This window comes from Manihot esculenta, chromosome 2, assembly GCF_001659605.2.
Source record: "Manihot esculenta cultivar AM560-2 chromosome 2, M.esculenta_v8, whole genome shotgun sequence".
Taxonomy (NCBI): domain Eukaryota; kingdom Viridiplantae; phylum Streptophyta; class Magnoliopsida; order Malpighiales; family Euphorbiaceae; genus Manihot; species Manihot esculenta.
The window spans coordinates 2,044,370-2,064,100 of NC_035162.2; the positions used below are offsets into that span (position 1 = coordinate 2,044,370).

Consider the following 19,731-nt stretch of genomic DNA (forward strand, 5'->3'; position numbering starts at 1 on the left):
TTCAAAAAACCATAAAATCAATCAAATCTTTGCATGATGTAATGAAAGCATGAAGAAAACTGAAGAAGGACAGGGTCTCACCTCATAAAGTGAAAGAAACGGCAGTACTTATCCGTTCAACCAACTGAGAGCCATTTATAGGTGGCTGGCCAGACCACCTTCGGCGGCCTATCATGAAACCGAAAGCCATGCATGTTCGACGGCCGAATGTCACCTTCGGCGGCCGAACCTGGCTTTTCTGCCTTGGTTCATTTCTCTCAAAAACTCTTTTCATTTTAACTTCAAAACCTTAAAACATACTATATTACTTTAGAAAAACATAAAATCTTACCCTCTAAAGATGCCGACATCTTGGATTCTACCGGACGACAAGAATTCCGATGCCGGACTCTAGCCGGGTATTACATTTAATTTCTATTTTTTTATCTAATCTAATATCTCTTTTTTTTTTCATCTAATCTAATATCTCTTCTTTTTTTTTTTGTCTTTAGTCTACTAAATTTTTTTTTATTGTCACTATATCTAACCAAATTATTTTTCTATCAAAGAAAATAGAGTCATTTCATTATATCCATAACTTAAATTTTGGTTAAATTACATATAAATTTTAAAATTTTCTATCTATTAAATCTATTATTTCTCAAACTTTGATTATACTAATATAATTAAATTATTATTCACTTGGTCTTTCTTTTAGGGTAGTAAAATTTCAAATAGAACATAAATAACAATTTCTTGAATTTATTGAAATCGAGTTTAGCACAAACCTTCCCGAGATCTTCCACAAGCTTAAAATTCCCTAATTTTCCTTTTCTTTTCCTTTCCCTCCCACTTCTTTCTTCATGAAAAAAATAAACCAATAAATCAAATTAATACAATATTTCTCATAAATATTCACATAAAATGATAAGAAATATCTCTACAATAAAAACCCCTAACATACATTTAAATTTCCAAACCCTTGGTTACTATTTACTCTCTTTCAACCTTGAATTTTCTCTTGATTTCTCTTTTTTTCTTCAAATTCTACTTTGAAAAGGTGTTGGGATAAGATGGGTAATTGATTGGAGGTGGAATTTTGAAGAAATTTTGGTGTAGAAAAAAAAAAAGATAGAGAAATTGGTACTTCCTCTTAGTTGACGGGAAGGAGAAGAAGAATAGGAGAATAATGAGTTTTTTTCTTCTCTACCAACCTTTCACTTTTTATCTTCTCTTTTTCTTTTTTCTTATTCTTTTATTTATTATTTATTTTATTTTATTTCAATTATTTATTTATTTATTTATTTATTTTTATTTTTACTTTATTTTATTTTATTTTTTTATTTTTGAGATGTTACAAAATTTAATATCTAAATATTTTAGAATATTAAAACTATATAATTGTGTATATTATCATTAACTAAAATAGATAAATATTTTTTTAAAAAAAATTATGAGTAATTAACTTTTTAAGACTTGCTACTATTTAGTTATCGTTTTGTATGATTTATTTCATACAACTTGTTGTATTTTATTGACATAGCGTTAATATAGGCATTTTAAATGGAATCGTTTAATTTATCATTGACGATTGAGATCTAATACGAAAAATAGGTAGAATAGGTGTGTACGTGAGTTTCTTTTGAATACTCATTTTTTTTAGCTTTATTTTTTTTTTCTTTTATCCTCTAAGTGATATATAACTGTTATTCTACTACAGTACCATATATGTTATCATATAGAACCGTATATATGAACGTATTGTCCATTTTTCTATCGTCAAACGGTTATTTAATTATCTTTTATGCCTGATTTGATATGATCCGGATGTATAGGGTCTCTTCTCTTACTAACCCATCAAGTTATTTAAGCCGTATCCCTCTCCATTGAATTCAAGCCCTATACTTTTTTATCTCTAGTGCTTAACTTAAATTTTAACATGTGAAATGGCAGTTTAATTAAAATAGATAAATATTTTTTTAAAAAAAGAGTAATTAATTTTTTTTTAAGACCTACCATTTAGTTGTCATTTTATATGACTCATTTCATACATCTGGCTGTATTTTATTGACTTTTTTATCTCTAGTGCTTAACTTAAATTTTAACATGTGAAATGGCCGTCTGGCTGTATTTTATTGACTTTTTTTATCTCTAGTGCTTAACTTAAATTTTAACATGTGAAATGGCCGTTTAATTAAAATAGATAAATATTTTTTTAAAAAAATATGAGTAATTAATTTTTTTTAAGACTTACCATTTAGTTGTCATTTTATATGACTCATTTCATATATCTGGCTGTATTTTATTGACTTTTTATCTTCTAGTGCTTAACTTAAATTTTAACATGTGAAATGGCTGTTTAATTAAAATAGATAAATATTTTTTAAAAAGATATGAGTAATTAAATTTTTTTTAAGACTTACCATTTAGTTGTCATTTTATATGCCTCATTCCATACATCTGGCTGTATTTTATTAACTTTTTTTATCTCTAGTGCTTAACTTAAATTTTAACATGTGAAATTGTCGTTTAATTAAAATAGATAAATATGTTTTTAAAAAAATATGAGTAATTAATTTTTTTTTAAGACTTACCATTTAGTTGTCATTTTATATGACTCATTTCATACATCTGGCTGTATTTTATTGACTTACATTAATATAGGCATCTTAAATGAAATCATTTAATTTATGATTGATGATTGAAATCTAATATGAAAAAATAAGTAGAATATGTGTATGTGAGCTTGTTTTGAATGACTCATTCTTTTTATCTTTTATTTATTTATTTATTTTATAGTAATGTATAATCGCTATTTTATTACAGTATCACATATTATTACCATGCAGAGCTATATATATAAATGTAATATTCCTTTTTTTATTATCATGCGACTATTTAATTCTTTGCGGTATCGCAATTGACATGATTTAGATATATAAGTATCTATTTCTATACTGATCCATCAAGTCATTTGAGTTGAATCTCTCTCTATTGAGCTGGAGCCTACACTTACTTATCCCTTGATGCTTAATTTAAATTTTAACATGTGAAATGACTATTTAATTAAAATAAATAAATATTTTTTTTAAAAAAAAATTATAAGTAATTAACTTTTTAAAACTCGCTACTATTTAGTTGTCAATGAGTCATTTCATACATCTGGCCGTATTTTATTGACTTGCCATCACACACATAATAAAAATTAATTAAAATAAATAAAAATTATACATTTTTTTATAATAATTTTTTATTAATTTAAGTATTGAAATGGTTACTACTAACCAAATAAAACTTATGTTTACTCTATTACATAATTGAGAGGTAAGCTAACCATAAATATCCATTTATTTTTAGACTAACACAATAAAGTTTAAATTTATGTAACCACTAAAACTAATTTATTTTAATATTTTATTATTTAAATGATTTATAAAAATCGTATAAATTTAAATTTATTAAAATTTTGTATTTAAATTCTTTAATTAATATTTTTATTTTATTATAATTTAATTTAATAAAACGCTTATTTACACATTCAAAAAATGGAAAATTAAAATAATATTTTTAAATACAAAAAACCTTGTTTTCCTTTTAAATTTATTTTGTATAAAAATTGATTAAAAATAAAAAAATTTAAAAAATGTTATTTTCATCTCACTGTTTTTCTTAACGTATTTCGCATGTTATTTATAAAAAATGATGTAATATCGTTATAAAAAATTATTATTATTATTATTATTTAATAAAATTAGTAAGTACATTTTTTAAAAAAATTATAAAATAATTAGATTTGGTGTTCTATTATCATAATACGAAACTATCATTATTATATCTAATCAAAACTAGTTAAAAAAATATTAAAATATAAAATTCAGAAGATATATTAATGTGGTCAATTTATTATTATAAATGAAAAAATATTATAAAATTTATAGTAAAATAAATAACTTTTATTTAAATAATGATATTTATAATATAATAAAGTTATTAAGTATATTTTCTAAAAAAATTATCATAATGCAAAATAAATTATTAAATATTAATATTAAGTAAAAAAATAGGAAGTGTGCTAACATTATGACTGTAGGATAATATATATTCGCAGAAGTCTCACTCATAAAAAATAAGATTAAAATATTATAACATTTAATTTTTCATCAAATTTATTTTTTTTAACAAATTGAATATTCATGAAAAATTATCGTAAAAATAATCTACGTGAGTTGAATTTTCAATAAATTTAATAATTAATCTCATTTTTTTATAATTTAAAAATAAATATGTATAAAATTCAAGATACATATGTTTTAATACTGATTTTAAATCAAAAATAATTTATTAAGACTATTTATTCTGTCAGATTACTAACTTAAATAGATATTTATAAGCCTCGTCTCTTTTATAAATTATTACTTCTATTTTCAGTCAAATATAAATTATTATTATATTTAAGTGGGGTATTTTTCACAATGTTAAGATTCCTCTTTTCTACTTTTATATATGTTTTTTTTTATTAAATCATATTCGTTAATATTTTAATAATTCAACTATGACATATAATTTTGACAACTCTATTATTGCTCCCTCTTTATATATAATATATATACTTTTTTTTTAAAGTATAACATTTATTATTTAAATTGATAATTTTATAATAATTATTTTAATATTTTATAAAATGTTATTTCCATTATTATTTAAAAATAGAAATATGATATTTAAATTTATATAAAAATTTAAATTAAATTAAATAATATAATAAAAGTTTAGATAAAAAACTATTTTTAATATAAATCAAATTTTGTTATTTATTGTATTAAAACTAAATTATAGATAATAGAAATAAAAGTGAGCAATATTCAATTCAAACCGAAAAAAATTGAAGAAACTAAATTAATTTAAAATTTTAGTTTGATTTTTAATTTGAAAGATTTTAATTATTTTGATTCAGTTCGGTTCAGTTTTGGTAAGAAAAAATTAAAAAAAATTAAACTGAATAGCGATAATAGTATATTATTTTAAATAATATAGAGAGATTAGATCATATTAAAATTAAAATATTTTAATTAAATTTTTAAATATTAAAATAAAAATATAAAAAATTAAAAATTTAAATCAATTAAATTAAATTAAATCAAATCGAAACAGATCGATTCAATTCAGTTCGATTTTTAATTAAAATCGATTCGGTTCAACTTTCATAAAATACCAATTTTTAATTTATTTCATTCGATTTGATTTTAAATCTATCGGATTGTCGGATGGAAAATTCCACTCCTTTTTATCTTTATATATACATATATATTATTACATTTTCCATTGTTTTAAGTTGTAAGTAAAATTTTTGTAAAATTAATCAATAATTTTTTATTTTTATCATAAAATAATAAAATATTAATAAAAAATTATAATTAAAAATTACTATCATTAAAATTTACAACAGTATTAAGAATTATTTTTATTACAAACACTGATAATTTTTATAATAATAACGTTTTTGTGTTTTTAATAAAATAAAATCTTATTTAACAATAATTAAATAAAATTTAAGTATAAATCTGATTAAATATTTTAAATTTATATAAAACACTAAAATAATTCAAATATTAAATATTAAAATGAATAAATTTTGAATATGTAATTATAATGAATATGTAATTTCGGTATAATCATTATTCTCTCCCTCCTCTCTTTTATATTATTATAAATTTTTATTTTTTTATTCTTAAGTTAGTTTTTGAAGAGTAATTAATAGTTTTTTTTTATAATTGAAAATAACATTATTATAAGAAAACATAATTAAAAAAATATTAGTAAACATTATTTTTATTATTTTTGTTAGGAGCACTAGTAATTTTTACAATAGTAACGTTTTCCAATGTGTTTATTATAATAAAATTTTATTTAGAATTATAATGAAATTGAATTTAAGTGAAAATAGAGTTAAGTATATTAAATTTAAATAAACTCTAAATATTTTAAATATAAAAATTAAAATTAATTAATTTTAAATACATTTAATTTTTTATAATAATCAAGTAAAATTATTATGGACAATTTTGGCAATGCAATTATTTTTTCTACTCTTCCCATTTCTATATATTCTAGATAGATGGAGAAAACTAAAAAATTAAAATAATAATTCTATTATATGATGTAACATTAAATATTTTTTAAAATAAACTAAAAAAATATTAAATTTATTTGTATAAAAATTAATCAAAAAGATGAAAAAAAATAAAACATACTTTCACACTATAAAGCTGAAAAATTATAATAATGACTTTAATATGTGATGTAATATTTTATATATATATATAATAAATTAGTACTTAATGAATTATTCACCTTTAAAAAAAAGATTAAATAAGAGATTATTATTATGGCTTAATTTCATTAAAAAATTAATTAATGGTATGAAATTTTAAAAAATCTTTGCTTTTTAATAATTATTATAAGATACTTTTAATAAATTTTATTTAAGAGCAATTTAAAATTTTTATACTACTAAATTTTAATTTCTTTTATTTCCCATAAGGGTATAAGTGTAATTTTAAATTAAACCTAATTCACTCAACAAGATTGAATAAGATCTTTTTCAATTTCAATATGTCCAATATCTTATAATAAAAAGAATTTTTATTTAATTAAAATCAACGATTTCTTTAAAAGTTTAATGTTCCTGCATCTTTTAATTTTTAAAAAAGATTTTATATAAACAAAATTTCAATGAGAAAGATGAGTTCAACAAATAATAAAATTTTATTTTTCAGATTTTGTATAAATAGCAGTATATGATATTAGCAGATTATTCAATCTCCACTGTATCTTTCGTTTTTCCTCCTCTTTGTTTTTAGAAAAATTTATGTGCTTTATCATATAAAAAAAATTTGTTTATCTTGTATTATTAACCTGGATTGGCAGCGCAGTGATGGAAATGAACAACCATATAAGCACAGAGAAGTATGCTGCTGATATCTCTTCCATAAGAGAAGCACAAGTGCGTATCAAGCCATTTATTCACATAACACCAGTCCTTACCTCGGAATCTCTGAACACTATGTCGGGGAGGAAGCTGTTCTTTAAATGTGAATCTTTTCAGAAAGTGTGAGAATCTACTTTACTGGTTTTTGTATTCGTCAATGTCTTTCCAGCAACAACCTTCATAAGATCCTTGCTTTCTTATGTTCTTTCCAGGGGAGCATTCAAATTCAGAGGGGCCTGCAATGCTGTATTTTCTCTTGATGATGATCAAGCAGCTAAGGGGGTGGCAACACATAGCAGGTTTGTCGCAAGTTATCCATGTTTTGTCAAGTCATATGATGTTTTCTGATTCACATGGTTGACTGTTTGTCTAATTTACATCGTACATGAATAGTGGCAACCATGCTGCAGCATTGTCTTTGGCTGCAAAATTACGTGGGATCCCAGCTTATGTAATTGTACCAAAGAATGCCCCGAAATGCAAAATTGAGAATGTCAAACGTTACGGTGGTCAGGTTATATTGAGCGAGCCGTCAATGCAGTCGAGGGAAAGTACTGCAGCCAAGGTATTGGAAGCCACCGGTGCGACTCTTGTTCCTTCATCTAACCATGGCCGCGTTATAAGGTACAGTCCCTCTGTATCTGAGGATGTCCTAGACACTGTTATCTTAGTATTATAAAGAAGATGCATGCAACTGTGTAATGAACTTGTATCACGAATCTATGCTTGCCGTTTCAATGGTTGATTTTATTTGCAGTGGACATGGTACCATAGTATTGGAGATTCTGGAGCAAGCCCCTCAAATAGACACTATAATAGTTCCCATAAGTGGTCTGTTTCACAACTTGTTGGTCCATAACTTGATTTTTCTATGTTTTCATTGCTAAATGAGCTAGTTTACAAATTACAGGAGGTGGTTTAACATCGGGGGTGGCAGTGGCTGCTAAGGCTATAAACCCTTGTATTCGAGTTTTAGCTGCTGAACCTAGGGGAGCTAATGATGCAGCTCTATCCAAAGCAGCTGGTGAAATTGTAAGACTGCCTGAAACCAACACTATTGCTGATGGGCTCCGAGCTTTTCTTGGAAATTTGACGTGGTAAAAGCAACCACATGCGTTGAGAATGCTCGCTTGATTTTCCCATTTTCTGTTTTTGTTTCTTTACATTCTGGCTCTTATTCTTCATACCTTGTGATGAGGCAGGCCTATAGTTCGTGATCTTGTAGATGATGTTATAGTTGTGGAAGATGAGGAGATTGTAGAAGCCATGAAACTCTGTTTTGGGATTCTGAAAGTTACGACAGAACCTAGTGGAGCTATTGGGCTTGCAGCTGTTTTAAGTGACAGTTTCCAAAAAAACCCCAGGTGGAAGGATTGCCGCAACATAGCCATCGTACTTTCAGGAGGTAATATGGATCTTGGTGTAGTCTGGGATTCATTCAGAAGCTGATCTATTTGGTCCTCGCTTTCCCCTGAAGCTTCTCTACTTAACGATTAAGGACAAATGTTTTGAGTATTATTTTATTTTCTCTTTATCTGTTATACTTTACTTTGGATGGAAATCATTTTCCATTTGATTTCTCATTTTCCCTCATCATGATTTGGTATATTTTAGTAAAATCATATTTCATTTTCCCTAACATATCAATAATAGAAAAACAACTGAACAACAGAACATATATGTTTCACTAAAATTTGACAAAAATTAATCTGAAGAGATTGACGACTTCAAAGCAGAATAAAAAACAAGTATAATAAATGCAATCTATGTCCTATAAGCAAATCAAATTCCTTTAGGTCTCTGTACTTCATTAAAGGAATTGCCTAAGGAAATACATTCTGTCATAGGGACCTCAATTTATAAAACGTAACATACAACAAAAGTCGCCGACTATAATCAAAGTTACTAATTTCGACCAATTTTTTATTTCATATGATTTACTTTATAAAAATAAAAAAAAATTAAAGGAATTCTTATGAAATTTTACATTATTTTAATTTTTTATACTAATTTTTTAAATTAAAAATTTTAATTTATTTATTTTAAATAAAAAAATTAATAAACAATTAATTAAATTTAAAAAAGAAGGGAGAAACTATAATCGTCGAAAAAATAAATAAATAAAAAAGGAGAAGTCCGGGTTAACTCGGTGCAATGTACGTTCTCTCTCTCTCTCTCTTTCAACGTCCTTACTACAAGCCTTTTTCTTTTTCGGCTTATTGTAAAGGCAGAGAAACCAGAAGTCAACTGTAACAATCGATAGCCAGATAGACAGTTCAACGAGAACGAGTGAGAGAGGGAAAGAAGATGAAGCTGAAAGTATATGCAGATCGAATGTCCCAGCCTTCACGAGCCGTTATCATCTTCTGCAAGTAATTAGTATTTGCTTTTTATTTGTAGTTTTCTCGATTCCGTATAAATTGGTGTTTGGTTGCAAATTTAATGGTAGATTTTGGTTTTGTTCTGAGTAAATTTAATTTGGGTGTTTATGTACAGAGTAAACGGGATAGACTTTGAGGAAGTCAGAACAGACATAACCAAGCGCCAGCAGTTATCTCCTGAATTCAAAGGTTTCTCCTTTCTTTCCTGTTCTTGTTTTAATGTTTCTAGGTTAATTGGTTTAGGAAACATCAGACAATGCTAATCTTACCAAGTTCAATGGTTACAGATTCTTGTGCCTCGCATACTGTCGCAGTTATTTTTGCAATTTACAGTGTTATTGTTGACGTCTTCTCATGATGACCAATATAAGTAATTTCCACTATTAATTTTGAATTGTAGATTACTATTATAATTGGAAAAAGAGGGAGAAGTGAGGAGAGATTGAAGTGATAGCAAACTTTTTTCAAGTGAATCTTCTTCGTTTCTATATAAGAGTTGTTAAGGAATCATGCCATCAGTCTAACATGGAATGGAGAGACTAGTTTCATTAAAGAATTGGAGCTAAGCTTCGCTCTTCAGGGTTTTGCTAGCGTTTCCTTTATTGATTCAAAACTAATCCTGTATTCCATAAGAAATTGCTCTAACACAGTGTCAGTTGTAGTTGTTAGGTGAAGAAATTTCAAGTAGCAATTGCCTTTTACCATGTGTAAAGATCGCAGCTACACAACCTAAAAATAGAAGAAGCACAAAATAAAACAGCTACCGCTTGTAATTCCTTTTTCTCAACATGTGATTTCAGAAATAAACCCTATGGGAAAAGTGCCAGCTATAGTTGATGGACGATTCAAGCTGTTTGAAAGGTGCTTAAAAATGCTCTCTCTGAGTTCTGCAATTATATGATCCCTGCTTCCCTCTTAACAATTCCCCTTAGTTATTTATTTATTTATTTGCAGTCATGCAATCCTTATCTATCTTGCTTGTGTATTTCCTGGAGTTGCTGATCATTGGTAAGTACAGTCACTTGTCAGTTATAGTTGAATTTCTGGTTATTTATTTATATGAAATGAACAAATTAAACATGTAAAACGCATCAACTGGTAACAGAAAAAAAAAATGTATATTGATATGAGTATGTGTCTATTGTCTGCTGGTCTTAAAGTTCCAAAAGACATGCAAAGCAACAAAGAAGATGCCTTAGCATCAGTATGGTCTCCAGCTAACTTATTGATATATCATCTTCTTTTAAACTTAGAAAGTGGTTAACTTTGATTTATATAGCCATGCCTTTTTTTTCTAAACTAAAGGTTTAATAAATCTGATACCTCTACAAAATCCCATTTTATTATTTTTATATCCATGTAGCATTGGACCTATTGGTGTCTATCGTGTCAAGTATACTTTTGATTGAGGGATCTTTATATTGTAAAGGATTCCTGCATTCATTTTTATTTTCTAATTTTAATGCCTCAGCTTCTTGCCTAACAATTTTACCTGTACCCATCTTAACATAAGGTATCCAGCTGACTTTTTCAAGAAAGCTAAGATTCACTCGGTGTTGGATTGGCACCACTCTAATTTACGCCAGGGAGCAGGTGCTTTATATTTTATTTGATCTTGAGCTTTGGGAATATATATTATGATGTTTATTTTGAGTTTCATAACATGCTTGTAACTCAGATATATGCATAAATAAGCTGGTAGTTTTGCATTGATTCTGTTACATATTTTTGCCCCTGGCCTACATTTTTGAAGTGTGTATCAGGTTTCCTGCGTGTGTATAAGTTAGGAGCTGAGAGTATATATACAGAGATTAACCACTAATTTGTGTTGCATTATTAGAAAGTATATCACTTTAATTGATATGTTGCAGATTTGCAGGTAGTTTCCGTGATGAAGCATCTCATTTCAATTTTTTTTTCAGGATTGTTGTTTTTGTGTGACTTTCATCTAATGCAATTCTAATGCTTTTTTTGCCCTGCAAATTGTTAGATTGGTTTACTTCTTTTCAATTTGATGCTTCTTCTTTAGTTACATATGTTGTGAATACTGCACTTGCTCCTGCACTTGGCCTACCCCTGAATCCACAAGCTGCCTCTGATGCTGAGAAAGTTCTCTCTTCATCCCTATCAAAGATAGAGTCCTTTTGGCTCCAAGGGAGTGGACGATTTTTGCTAGGTGGCAATCAACCATCTATAGCAGATCTAAGTCTTGTGTGTGAAATAATGCAACTGGAGGTAAAGTTCAGTGATATAGAAGAGAGGAATCTATTTCCATAAAAACAGCACTTATATATATATTTCTGATGAATGCATTAAATTATTTTACATGGGGATATATGTTTAATCAACCTCTGTTTTTAGCTTATGCAGTCACTTGTTCTATCAAGCAGAGTGGGCCCCTTTTCTTATTTTTTCCTCCAGTTCTGGTGTTTCTTTTATGTCATAGATGAGAGAAAGCTAGAGGACAACGACTCTGGTTGATATCTCTCTAGGATTACGATATGCTGCTGATGATTATATATGGTCGTTTGGCTAGAAATTCACTAGTCTGTTTCTCTTGTATTTTGCATAAAGAAGTTACTAGTGTGATGATCTCACTGTAAAATTTACTGTGATTTAGGTTTTGGATGAAAATGATCACAATCGGATACTTGCTCCATATGAGAAAGTTCAGCAATGGATCAAAGATACAAGATATGCGACAAGGCCTCACTTTGATGAAGTACATAAAATCCTCTTTAAAGCCAAAGCCAGGCTGCAAAAGCAGAGGTCAACTGGGGAAAACAGTGAGACTCAATTAAGCTTGACAACAACGTTGCCCTCAAAGATGTAAAAGTTGTTCCACTGTGTTTGTCTTGTACAGGCTCTTGCATCTGTTTTTCCTTTTTCTTTTGGTGTGTGTTCCGTTTGCTTGAGAGCCTTGGGAGATTAACTTTCAAAGATACGTTTAGTAATGCTGCAATTGCGTCTAGCGCATTTGTTAAGATGTCGATTGTCTTCATTCTTAACATTGTAGTCCTTCGACAAGAATCCAATTGATGCAAGAAAATTGCCTTGGTTACCCCAAACTAACTAAAGAAACTTGGATCAATAAAATTCTTTAGCAGCTTAATGAAAGAACACAAAAAGTATGGATTTTTCATTAAATTAGAGACATCACGTCAGCGATTAATACTTGATTACTGTAGAGAGAAAGGTATATCTTGGGTTTTTATTTTGTAGCTAACTATTTAAAAGGAAATTGCAACATCAATTGGGGTTAAGATGTTCCTCTCAAGAGTCGAAACAAAAACAACGATCCCCATCTTGATTGCTTCTTAGCTAGAGAAGGTTGATTTTCTTTGCTGTCATTTACATTTACAGATTTTAGGAAACTCTGATAAGAGGCGTTGCATGTTAGATTCTACTTTCTCGAGTTGGTGAAATTAATACACACTTGCCTAACTGGCTATCTGTCAAAACAACAAGAGTCAAGAATTTTATCATGCGCCTTCAATCTTTCATTTACAGCCACATATATACAGGAATTTTTATATCTACAAAACGGGAAAAGGAAAAGAATGCTATTCACCATCATCATTTAGCTGGTCCTGGCAATGCTCTAAAACTCTTTGCTATATAACACCTAAAAAAATATGGAAAAAAAAAAAGAAGGTTCGACAACCGGTCATTGGTCACTCGATCCTTATTCCACGAATCTCTAGATTTTCCAATATCTTGGGTCTCTTGTAATTTTTTAACAGGAGAGAACACATTACCACACTGACTGAAGAAGCTGCCATGGCAGCACCAGCAACCCATGGGGGCAAACGGAATCCAGTTCCAGGAAAAAGTGCCCCAGCTGCTATTGGGATGCCTAGTAAATTATAACCCAAAGCCCAAATGTAGTTTAGACGAATACGAGAAAAAGTCTTCCTGGAAAGGTCTATAGCAGTAATCACATCCTCCAGGTTGCTCTTCATCAGAACTATGTCAGCTGCCTCTATGGCGATATCTGTGCCTGCACCAATTGCCATTCCAACATCTGCTGCTACAAGTGCTGGTGAATCATTTATTCCATCGCCAACCATTGCCACTACATAGCCTGAGGCCTGCAAATAATAGAGATTAAAGTTGAAAAATATTGTCACCACTTGTGAGATCTTAGCTAGTGGAAAAACTATGGTGCACATGTACCTGTAACTCCTTCACTTTCTCTGCTTTCTGTTCAGGTTTGGTTTCTGCCATAACAGTTTCAATCCCAACTTCCCTAGCAATGGAATTGGCGGTTCCGTAATTGTCACCTGTCACCATTATGCTCCTTACTTTCATAGACTTGAGAATGGAAATGACTTCACGTGCTCCTGGTTTCAGCGGATCAGATATGGCTAGTAATCCAATGACTTCTCGATCTATAGAGATTAAAATCCCGGTTTGAGCCATCTCTTCGGTTTCTGCAAGCATCTCTTCAGCATCAACTGGAATGATAATGTTGTTATCGAGCATTAAGCTTCTGTTTCCTACTATTATTTCCCTGTTGCGGACAATAGCTTTTACTCCATGGCCAGTAATGGAGACGAAATCTTGTGCCTCTGGCCAAACAGGGCTCTCTTCATCTTCTCTGAATTTCTTGGCATACTCTACAATAGCTTTGGCCAAAGGGTGCTCGCTATTTACCTGTTATAGATAGATAGCCAGATGTTAAAGGTTTTGTTTCTTAATATTCCAGTGAATTCTCTTAGAGGTCTAAGATTTAAAGTGGTATTTCCAAAACAACCAGTTAAAAGTGAGTTTTAAGGATAATAACATACCTCAGCCGCAGCAACAAGTTCGTAAAAATCTCCTAGTACCATATTCTTGAAGAGTTTTGTGTTAACAACCACTGGCTTTCCAACTGTAAGAGTTCCTGTCTTGTCAAACACAATACAATTCACCTGCAAGATCAATAATTAGACCCATTAGAAGCACATTGAGTACTGAAAGGCCAACGACATATTCATTACAGTTTCAAGCAGATTGGTGGATTTGGTCTTGAAAGTTGAAACAGTATATATGAATATGTTGAGAATGTCATATATTACAAGTTACTAATTAACAGAAGGAAAGATAGTTTTGTGATTAACCTTGTGTGCACTTTCTAATGCTTGGCCGCCTTTGATTAGAACACCCTGAGATGCACCAACTCCTGTACCAACCATGACAGCAGTTGGAGTTGCTAAACCAAGAGCACACGGGCAGGCTATAACAATAACAGCAATTCCAAATTGGAGAGCAAGCTCAAAGCTGTCTATAGAATTTGGTATCCAAGATTTCGGGTAGACATGGAACTTCCCAGCTAAAAACCAGGCAAGCCAAGTAGAGAATGAAATAATGATTACCTGAAAAAGATGGTTAATTATTTACAACTTGTTGCTTATATATAATATAATATATATATATATATATATATGTATATATATATATTCAATTCATTGATGAAATTATATGCTTACCAGAGGCACAAAGAACTTGGAAATACGATCAGCAAATTTCTGCACTGGAGCTTTAGCCATTTGCGCTGACTCAACAAGACGAACAATTTGCGAAAGAGCACTTTCTGATCCAACCTTTGTAGCCTTAATATGCAATACTCCATTCTCATTCACTGTACCCCCAATCACAGGATCACCTTTCCTCTTTGCCACTGGCCTTGCTTCTCCTGTTATCATGCTCTCATTGACGTGGCTCTGACCCCATATGACAAAACCATCTGAAGCTACTTTTGCACCAGGCAGGATTTTAATCACATCGTTCTTTTGTATCAATCTGCCATCAATCTCTTCTTCCTTAATCACATTTCCTTCATCATCTAGAGTCAATAATATTGCTGTCTCAGGTGCCAAGTCCATAAGCATAGCAATGGCCTCGGATGTCTTTCCTTTAGCCAAAACCTCTAGATACTTTCCAAGTAGAATGAATGATATAAGCATTGAGCTAGTCTCAAAGAAATCTGTCCCCATGAAATCTGGAGAAGCAGCAGCTCTCAACACAGAGTAGAACGAATAGAAGTAGGCTGCATTTGTTCCTAAGGCGATCAGAACATCCATATTAGCAGAATGATGCCTTAATGCTTTGTAGGCCCCCGTGTAGAATCGTCGGCCAATGACGAACTGCACTGGAGTGGATAGAACCCACCTCAAAATTGCTCCTGTAGTCAGCATATTGACTATTTTAGTCTCCAATCGATGCTCAATCACAGGGATGTACATAAAAACCATGGATATTAAGAATACAGGAATGGTAAAAACCAAACTCCAAAGGAAGGATCTGTAATATTGCTTAATTTCCTCTCGTCTATGGCTTTCTCTTCCTCCTGACCCTTCAGGAAAGATCATGGCCTTCAATCGTCCGGCTCCAATTGATTGAATCACTTTGATAAAATTTCTAGGACCAGTCATTTCTGGTTTGTAAGAAATAGAGAATTTGTTGAGTGCAGTGTCTATGTCTATATTTTGAACGCCAGGAAGTGCTCGAAGAGAATTTTCAATCGCTTCAATTGAATGGTCATTCCTTATACCATCAACTTTAAGGTGTATCTTGTCTATGTCTTCACCTGTACTGATAAGTATGGCTTCAAATCCTATATCCTCTATGGACTGTAAGAGCTGGTTGTGGCTCAGAACCTTTGGATCATAATGAACTTCTACTTCTTCAGTTGCCAAGGCCACTTGAGCCTTTTGTACACCTTGAGTTGCTTGCAGAGCTTGCTCAACCGTGTTAGAACAAGAAGTGCAAGTCATTCCATTAATGAGCATCCGGCATACCTGAGTTGATCTATCACTGGTCTCATCTTGAATCAGTTTGGCCTCAAATCCCGCATCTTCGATAGTTTCACGAATGGTTTCTTCCTATTCATATATGTTATTACAAAGTCATGAACATTAAAGAGATTAACGGTGGAACTAAAGACACAAATCATAAGGAGCATAGGTAAAACAGAAGCAGGCATGTTAGATTAGTTCCTATCTGTAACCAAATCAGCAGCTATGACTGTAAATATGCTTCTTCCGTCACAGGACAGCTGCTGACCTGAAGGTCCTGAGCTATGAAGTCTATAAAAGGTTAAATTGGGCATGTCCATCTGGGCTCCACAGGCCCAAATGTATTAGGCAAGACCCTCATAGATCCTAACAGCCAGCTTAGCATGGTTTGGGTTCACAAGCCTGGCCTATTCTAGAAACACAAACCCATTTATGTTCTTCATGTCTTCTTCTATTCTAATGCAAGATTTCGACGCTGATGTGACGATCATAACAGGCATTACGTTTTTATCTCAATGGAAGAAAAAGCACAAGTTTGCTTGTGCATAGCCTAAAAAATGGACATTTCTAACTTTAATAGAAAAGAGAACACCTTTTCTTACCTATCACTGTGCTGGAAATCATCTGGAGGCAAATAATGAACACGATCAACTTGTTATTTTCTGAAGGTCCATCGACATTAAATAGTAACATGCAGTAGAGAAATTAGTCAATATCAAATTTGGGACCATCCCAGAAGAGCTCTGGAAATAATTCCACGTTTCATTTCCACTACCAAAAGTGTGAAATAAAAATGCATTCAAGGTCGTTTTTCTATTAAAAAAAAAAAAATTCGCAGTGCAACTTTTTATAATTTAATTTTTTTTTTTTTGAAAAAAAAAAATCCTTTTAAGGCTTCTTTTACTTGAAGCACAGTACACTGCTCAACAAACAAGAAAAACAATTAAGAGAGAGAGAGAGAGAGAGGAAAAGCCAGAACACACAGATGAAGAAAACAATTAAAGCAAATGGATCAAGAACATACGTTAACGAAAGTCGGATAGAATAAAACTTGAGCCCGATTATTCAAGAAATCAACAGCAGCCTCGCGAATACCAGGAAGGCGTTTGACTGCTTTCTCAACGGATCCAGCACAAGCAGCGCATGTCATTCCGATGACAGAAAACACAGCCTTGGCCTCCGACCCCTTGACAATATTTTCCGACGCGGAAAAGCCTTTGGGGTATTTAGGCATGGAGGGGTAGCGAGGTCTGGGAGACAAATCTCCATAGCTTTCATTGCGTACGCAAGCTAACACCAGTAACTTGGAGGCCATGAAAGTGTTCGACCTCGGTCTCCGAGTGATCTTTTCCCTGCAAAAGCACAAGAAAACGGAATTTTTGAATTATATATACAAGGTGGTGTTGGTTATAAGACAATGACATTTGGTTCGTGCGGTGTAGCCATGTGGGCACACAGAAGAAGTGATAGTGCTAAAGTTGGAGAATTGGAGGGACTATTTAATCGGAGCTTTTCATTTTTTGAATTATTACTGGGTCCTCCAGCCCACTATGTTTTCTGAAGCTATGAAGTTATCATAAATAAAAACTTATTTATTTGGTGATAATGGTAAGTACGTTCACTAGTGACGATGGCTGTTACGTTACCCTTACCTTATCATTTGGGGGTTTAGAGAGAAAAAGAAAAAGAATGGAAACTGTGTAGAGCTTACTCAAAAGACATGGTGAACTGATATGTAGACGAATATATATAGAGAGAAACTTGAAAAAACAAAAACGTCAAGTATATTTATTATATAGATCCCAAATATGATTGCTTTACGTGTAGATCTTTTGCATGATCATGGCAGTCGCTGCCACCAAAAATCATATCATGAAATAATGCCGCCGTGACACTTTGCTTCTGGACTTTAGTAACCTTAATTTTTTTTTTGGAAAAAAGGAAACATGCACACTGCAGGTGCAGGATGGTGAATCTTGTCACAAATTACTGTAATCAAGCACTGCAATTTTGTCTTCCTCAATAAGTGGCTTTAGAAATGGACATATGAATATATATGGTATAGAAATTTATCAAACTTTAATACGTCACCCAATCCATTATTGAAATCCAAATCCTACTATAATTTCTTCTTTTAACGATTGAGGATTGGAATCATCTTAAAGAAAAAGGTTGCAAAAATAAAAATCTTTAACTTTTTGTGCTTTATCAAACTTTAGATAAAGAAAGAAAAAGATGTGAATTCTTATTGCTCAAGTGAAAACTGAAAATATAGTAGTTTATTGATGAAGTTCAGACAATAAAGAGGTTATGAATATGTTAAAGGGGGAGCGATTCCAACACGAAAAACTCAGAAAAAATAAATATTGAAAAAATTAAAATTAAATCAAATTTATTGAAAAATAAATTAAATCAATTTTAAAAGATATATTTATTATATTTAAACACTTTAATTTCATAACTTTATATAATTTATTCTTAATTTTGTTATTACTTTAATTTTAAAATATACATTAATTTTAATTTTAGTAATTTATTTAAATTAGAAGTTCTTAGTCCTAAACATATTAAACTTCTATTCAAATTATAATTTTATAAAAATACTTAAAGAGTACGAAATTTATTGAAAATGTGATTTTTATAAAAATATGTTATTATAATATAAAAAAAGTGAACTATTATTTTAAAATAATAAAAAAATATGAAAAAATTATAAGATAGAGAAAGTATTTATTTGAAAAATTAATTAATAATTAATTACAAATTTTATGTTTTTTAAAAAGTTAATAATATTCTAAAAAATTAATAATGAATCTCAATATGTTTTTAATTATATTTTTAAGCTATTTATTTTTTTTTTACTTTTTATGATCTATAATTCATATATGAAAAAAATAATAAACGGATTACCTAAAATAACTATTATATTTGTATACTGTTACAATAAAGTCTAAATTTACTTAACTGTTAAGATTGATTTATTTTAATTTTATTATTTAAATTATTTGCAATTTTATATAAATATAAATTCTTAACCATTCTGTGTTTAAATTCTTTTAATTAAGTTTTTTTTATAGTTTAATTAAAATAAAAAAGCTTACTTTCACCTGAAAAATTATAATAATAATTTTAATATGTGAGTAATATTAAATATTTATATAATAATAAACTAAAAACCTTTCATTCCTTTTAAATTGATTTTTGTATAAAAATTGACTAATTTTTTTTTAAAATATTTTTATTTTATAGAATTAAAAAAATTAAAATAATGATTTTATTATATGATATAGCCTTAAATATTTTAAAAAATATCTTTTAATAATTTATGTAAAAGTTATTTTAAAATATAACTTTAAAAAAAGTTACTTTCGCGTTTGTAATGTGATGTAATGTGATTTTAAAAAAAAGAAACTGAAAAAAAAACTTTTATTCTTTTAAGTTGGTTTGTATAAAAAATTATTAAAGAATTTAAAATATGAAACTAATAAAAATTTAAGGGTATTTATTTCATTGAGAATTATAAGTATTATCTATAATTTATTTGTTATCTATATAATTAAAATAAAAAATAAAAACTATATGCAACACTAATATAAAAAATTAG

The 19,731-nt window shown here is 29.6% G+C and overlaps 3 protein-coding genes across 8 annotated transcripts; 2 read left to right on the top strand and 1 right to left on the bottom strand.

Annotated features, from left to right (window-relative positions):
* Positions 1–6,750: 6,750 nt before the first annotated feature.
* On the top strand, positions 6,751–8,608 carry LOC110608699 (serine racemase). Its single transcript, XM_021747976.2, has 6 exons — positions 6,751–7,089; positions 7,180–7,266; positions 7,361–7,591; positions 7,725–7,798; positions 7,878–8,064; positions 8,170–8,608. The coding sequence occupies exons 1-6, from the start codon at positions 6,914–6,916 to the stop codon at positions 8,414–8,416; spliced, it is 1,002 nt and encodes a 333-aa protein (XP_021603668.1). The 5' UTR covers positions 6,751–6,913; the 3' UTR covers positions 8,417–8,608.
* Positions 8,609–9,125: 517 nt separating this feature from the next.
* LOC110608700 (glutathione S-transferase T1) lies at positions 9,126–12,416 on the top strand. Of its 3 annotated transcripts, XM_043953906.1 has the most exons (8): positions 9,272–9,339; positions 9,464–9,537; positions 9,749–9,896; positions 10,127–10,209; positions 10,303–10,356; positions 10,862–10,941; positions 11,378–11,583; positions 11,969–12,416. In XM_043953906.1, exons 3-8 carry the CDS (start codon positions 9,879–9,881, stop codon positions 12,179–12,181), a joined length of 654 nt encoding a protein of 217 aa, XP_043809841.1. In that variant the 5' UTR covers positions 9,272–9,339; positions 9,464–9,537; positions 9,749–9,878; the 3' UTR covers positions 12,182–12,416. The 3 variants fall into 3 exon arrangements, with proteins under 3 accessions (XP_043809840.1, XP_043809841.1, XP_043809842.1); XM_043953905.1 differs by lacking the exon at positions 9,749–9,896 and having other exon boundaries at positions 9,126–9,339; positions 10,149–10,209; XM_043953907.1 differs by lacking the exons at positions 9,272–9,339; positions 9,749–9,896 and having other exon boundaries at positions 9,477–9,537; positions 10,011–10,209.
* LOC110608697 (probable copper-transporting ATPase HMA5) lies at positions 11,646–17,579 on the bottom strand. Of its 4 annotated transcripts, none has more exons than XM_021747973.2 (7): positions 17,152–17,287; positions 16,730–16,789; positions 14,820–16,214; positions 14,451–14,705; positions 14,139–14,261; positions 13,525–14,004; positions 11,646–13,439 (listed from the first exon to the last, which is right to left on the bottom strand). In XM_021747973.2, the coding sequence occupies exons 3-7, from the start codon at positions 16,119–16,121 to the stop codon at positions 13,023–13,025; spliced, it is 2,577 nt and encodes an 858-aa protein (XP_021603665.1). In that variant the 5' UTR covers positions 16,122–16,214; positions 16,730–16,789; positions 17,152–17,287; the 3' UTR covers positions 11,646–13,022. The 4 variants fall into 4 exon arrangements, with proteins under 4 accessions (XP_021603665.1, XP_043809839.1, XP_021603664.1 ...); XM_043953904.1 differs by having other exon boundaries at positions 16,730–16,751; positions 17,152–17,273; XM_021747972.2 differs by lacking the exon at positions 16,730–16,789 and having other exon boundaries at positions 17,152–17,579.
* Between the last annotated feature and the right edge of the window lie 2,152 nt (positions 17,580–19,731).

What these genes read in the sequence shown, in the direction of transcription:
- LOC110608699 (XM_021747976.2), top strand. Translation starts at nt 6,914, where the DNA reads ATGGAAATGAACAACCATATAAGCACAGAGAAGTATGCTGCTGATATC. An exon ending in GGGGTGGCAACACATAGCAG is followed by an intron (nt 7,267 to 7,360) that starts GTTTGTCGCAAG and finishes GTACATGAATAG; the next exon opens with TGGCAACCATGCTGCAGCAT. An exon ending in AACCATGGCCGCGTTATAAG is followed by an intron (nt 7,592 to 7,724) that starts GTACAGTCCCTC and finishes TTTTATTTGCAG; the next exon opens with TGGACATGGTACCATAGTAT.
- LOC110608700 (XM_043953905.1), top strand. Translation starts at nt 9,275, where the DNA reads ATGAAGCTGAAAGTATATGCAGATCGAATGTCCCAGCCTTCACGAGCC. An exon ending in GCCGTTATCATCTTCTGCAA is followed by an intron (nt 9,340 to 9,463) that starts GTAATTAGTATT and finishes GTTTATGTACAG; the next exon opens with AGTAAACGGGATAGACTTTG. An exon ending in CGATTCAAGCTGTTTGAAAG is followed by an intron (nt 10,210 to 10,302) that starts GTGCTTAAAAAT and finishes ATTTATTTGCAG; the next exon opens with TCATGCAATCCTTATCTATC.
- LOC110608697 (XM_021747972.2), bottom strand. Translation starts at nt 17,442, where the DNA reads ATGGCCTCCAAGTTACTGGTGTTAGCTTGCGTACGCAATGAAAGCTAT. An exon ending in TCTATCCGACTTTCGTTAAC is followed by an intron (nt 16,215 to 17,151) that starts GTATGTTCTTGA and finishes ATATATGAATAG; the next exon opens with GAAGAAACCATTCGTGAAAC. An exon ending in AGAAAGTGAAGGAGTTACAG is followed by an intron (nt 13,440 to 13,524) that starts GTACATGTGCAC and finishes TATTATTTGCAG; the next exon opens with GCCTCAGGCTATGTAGTGGC.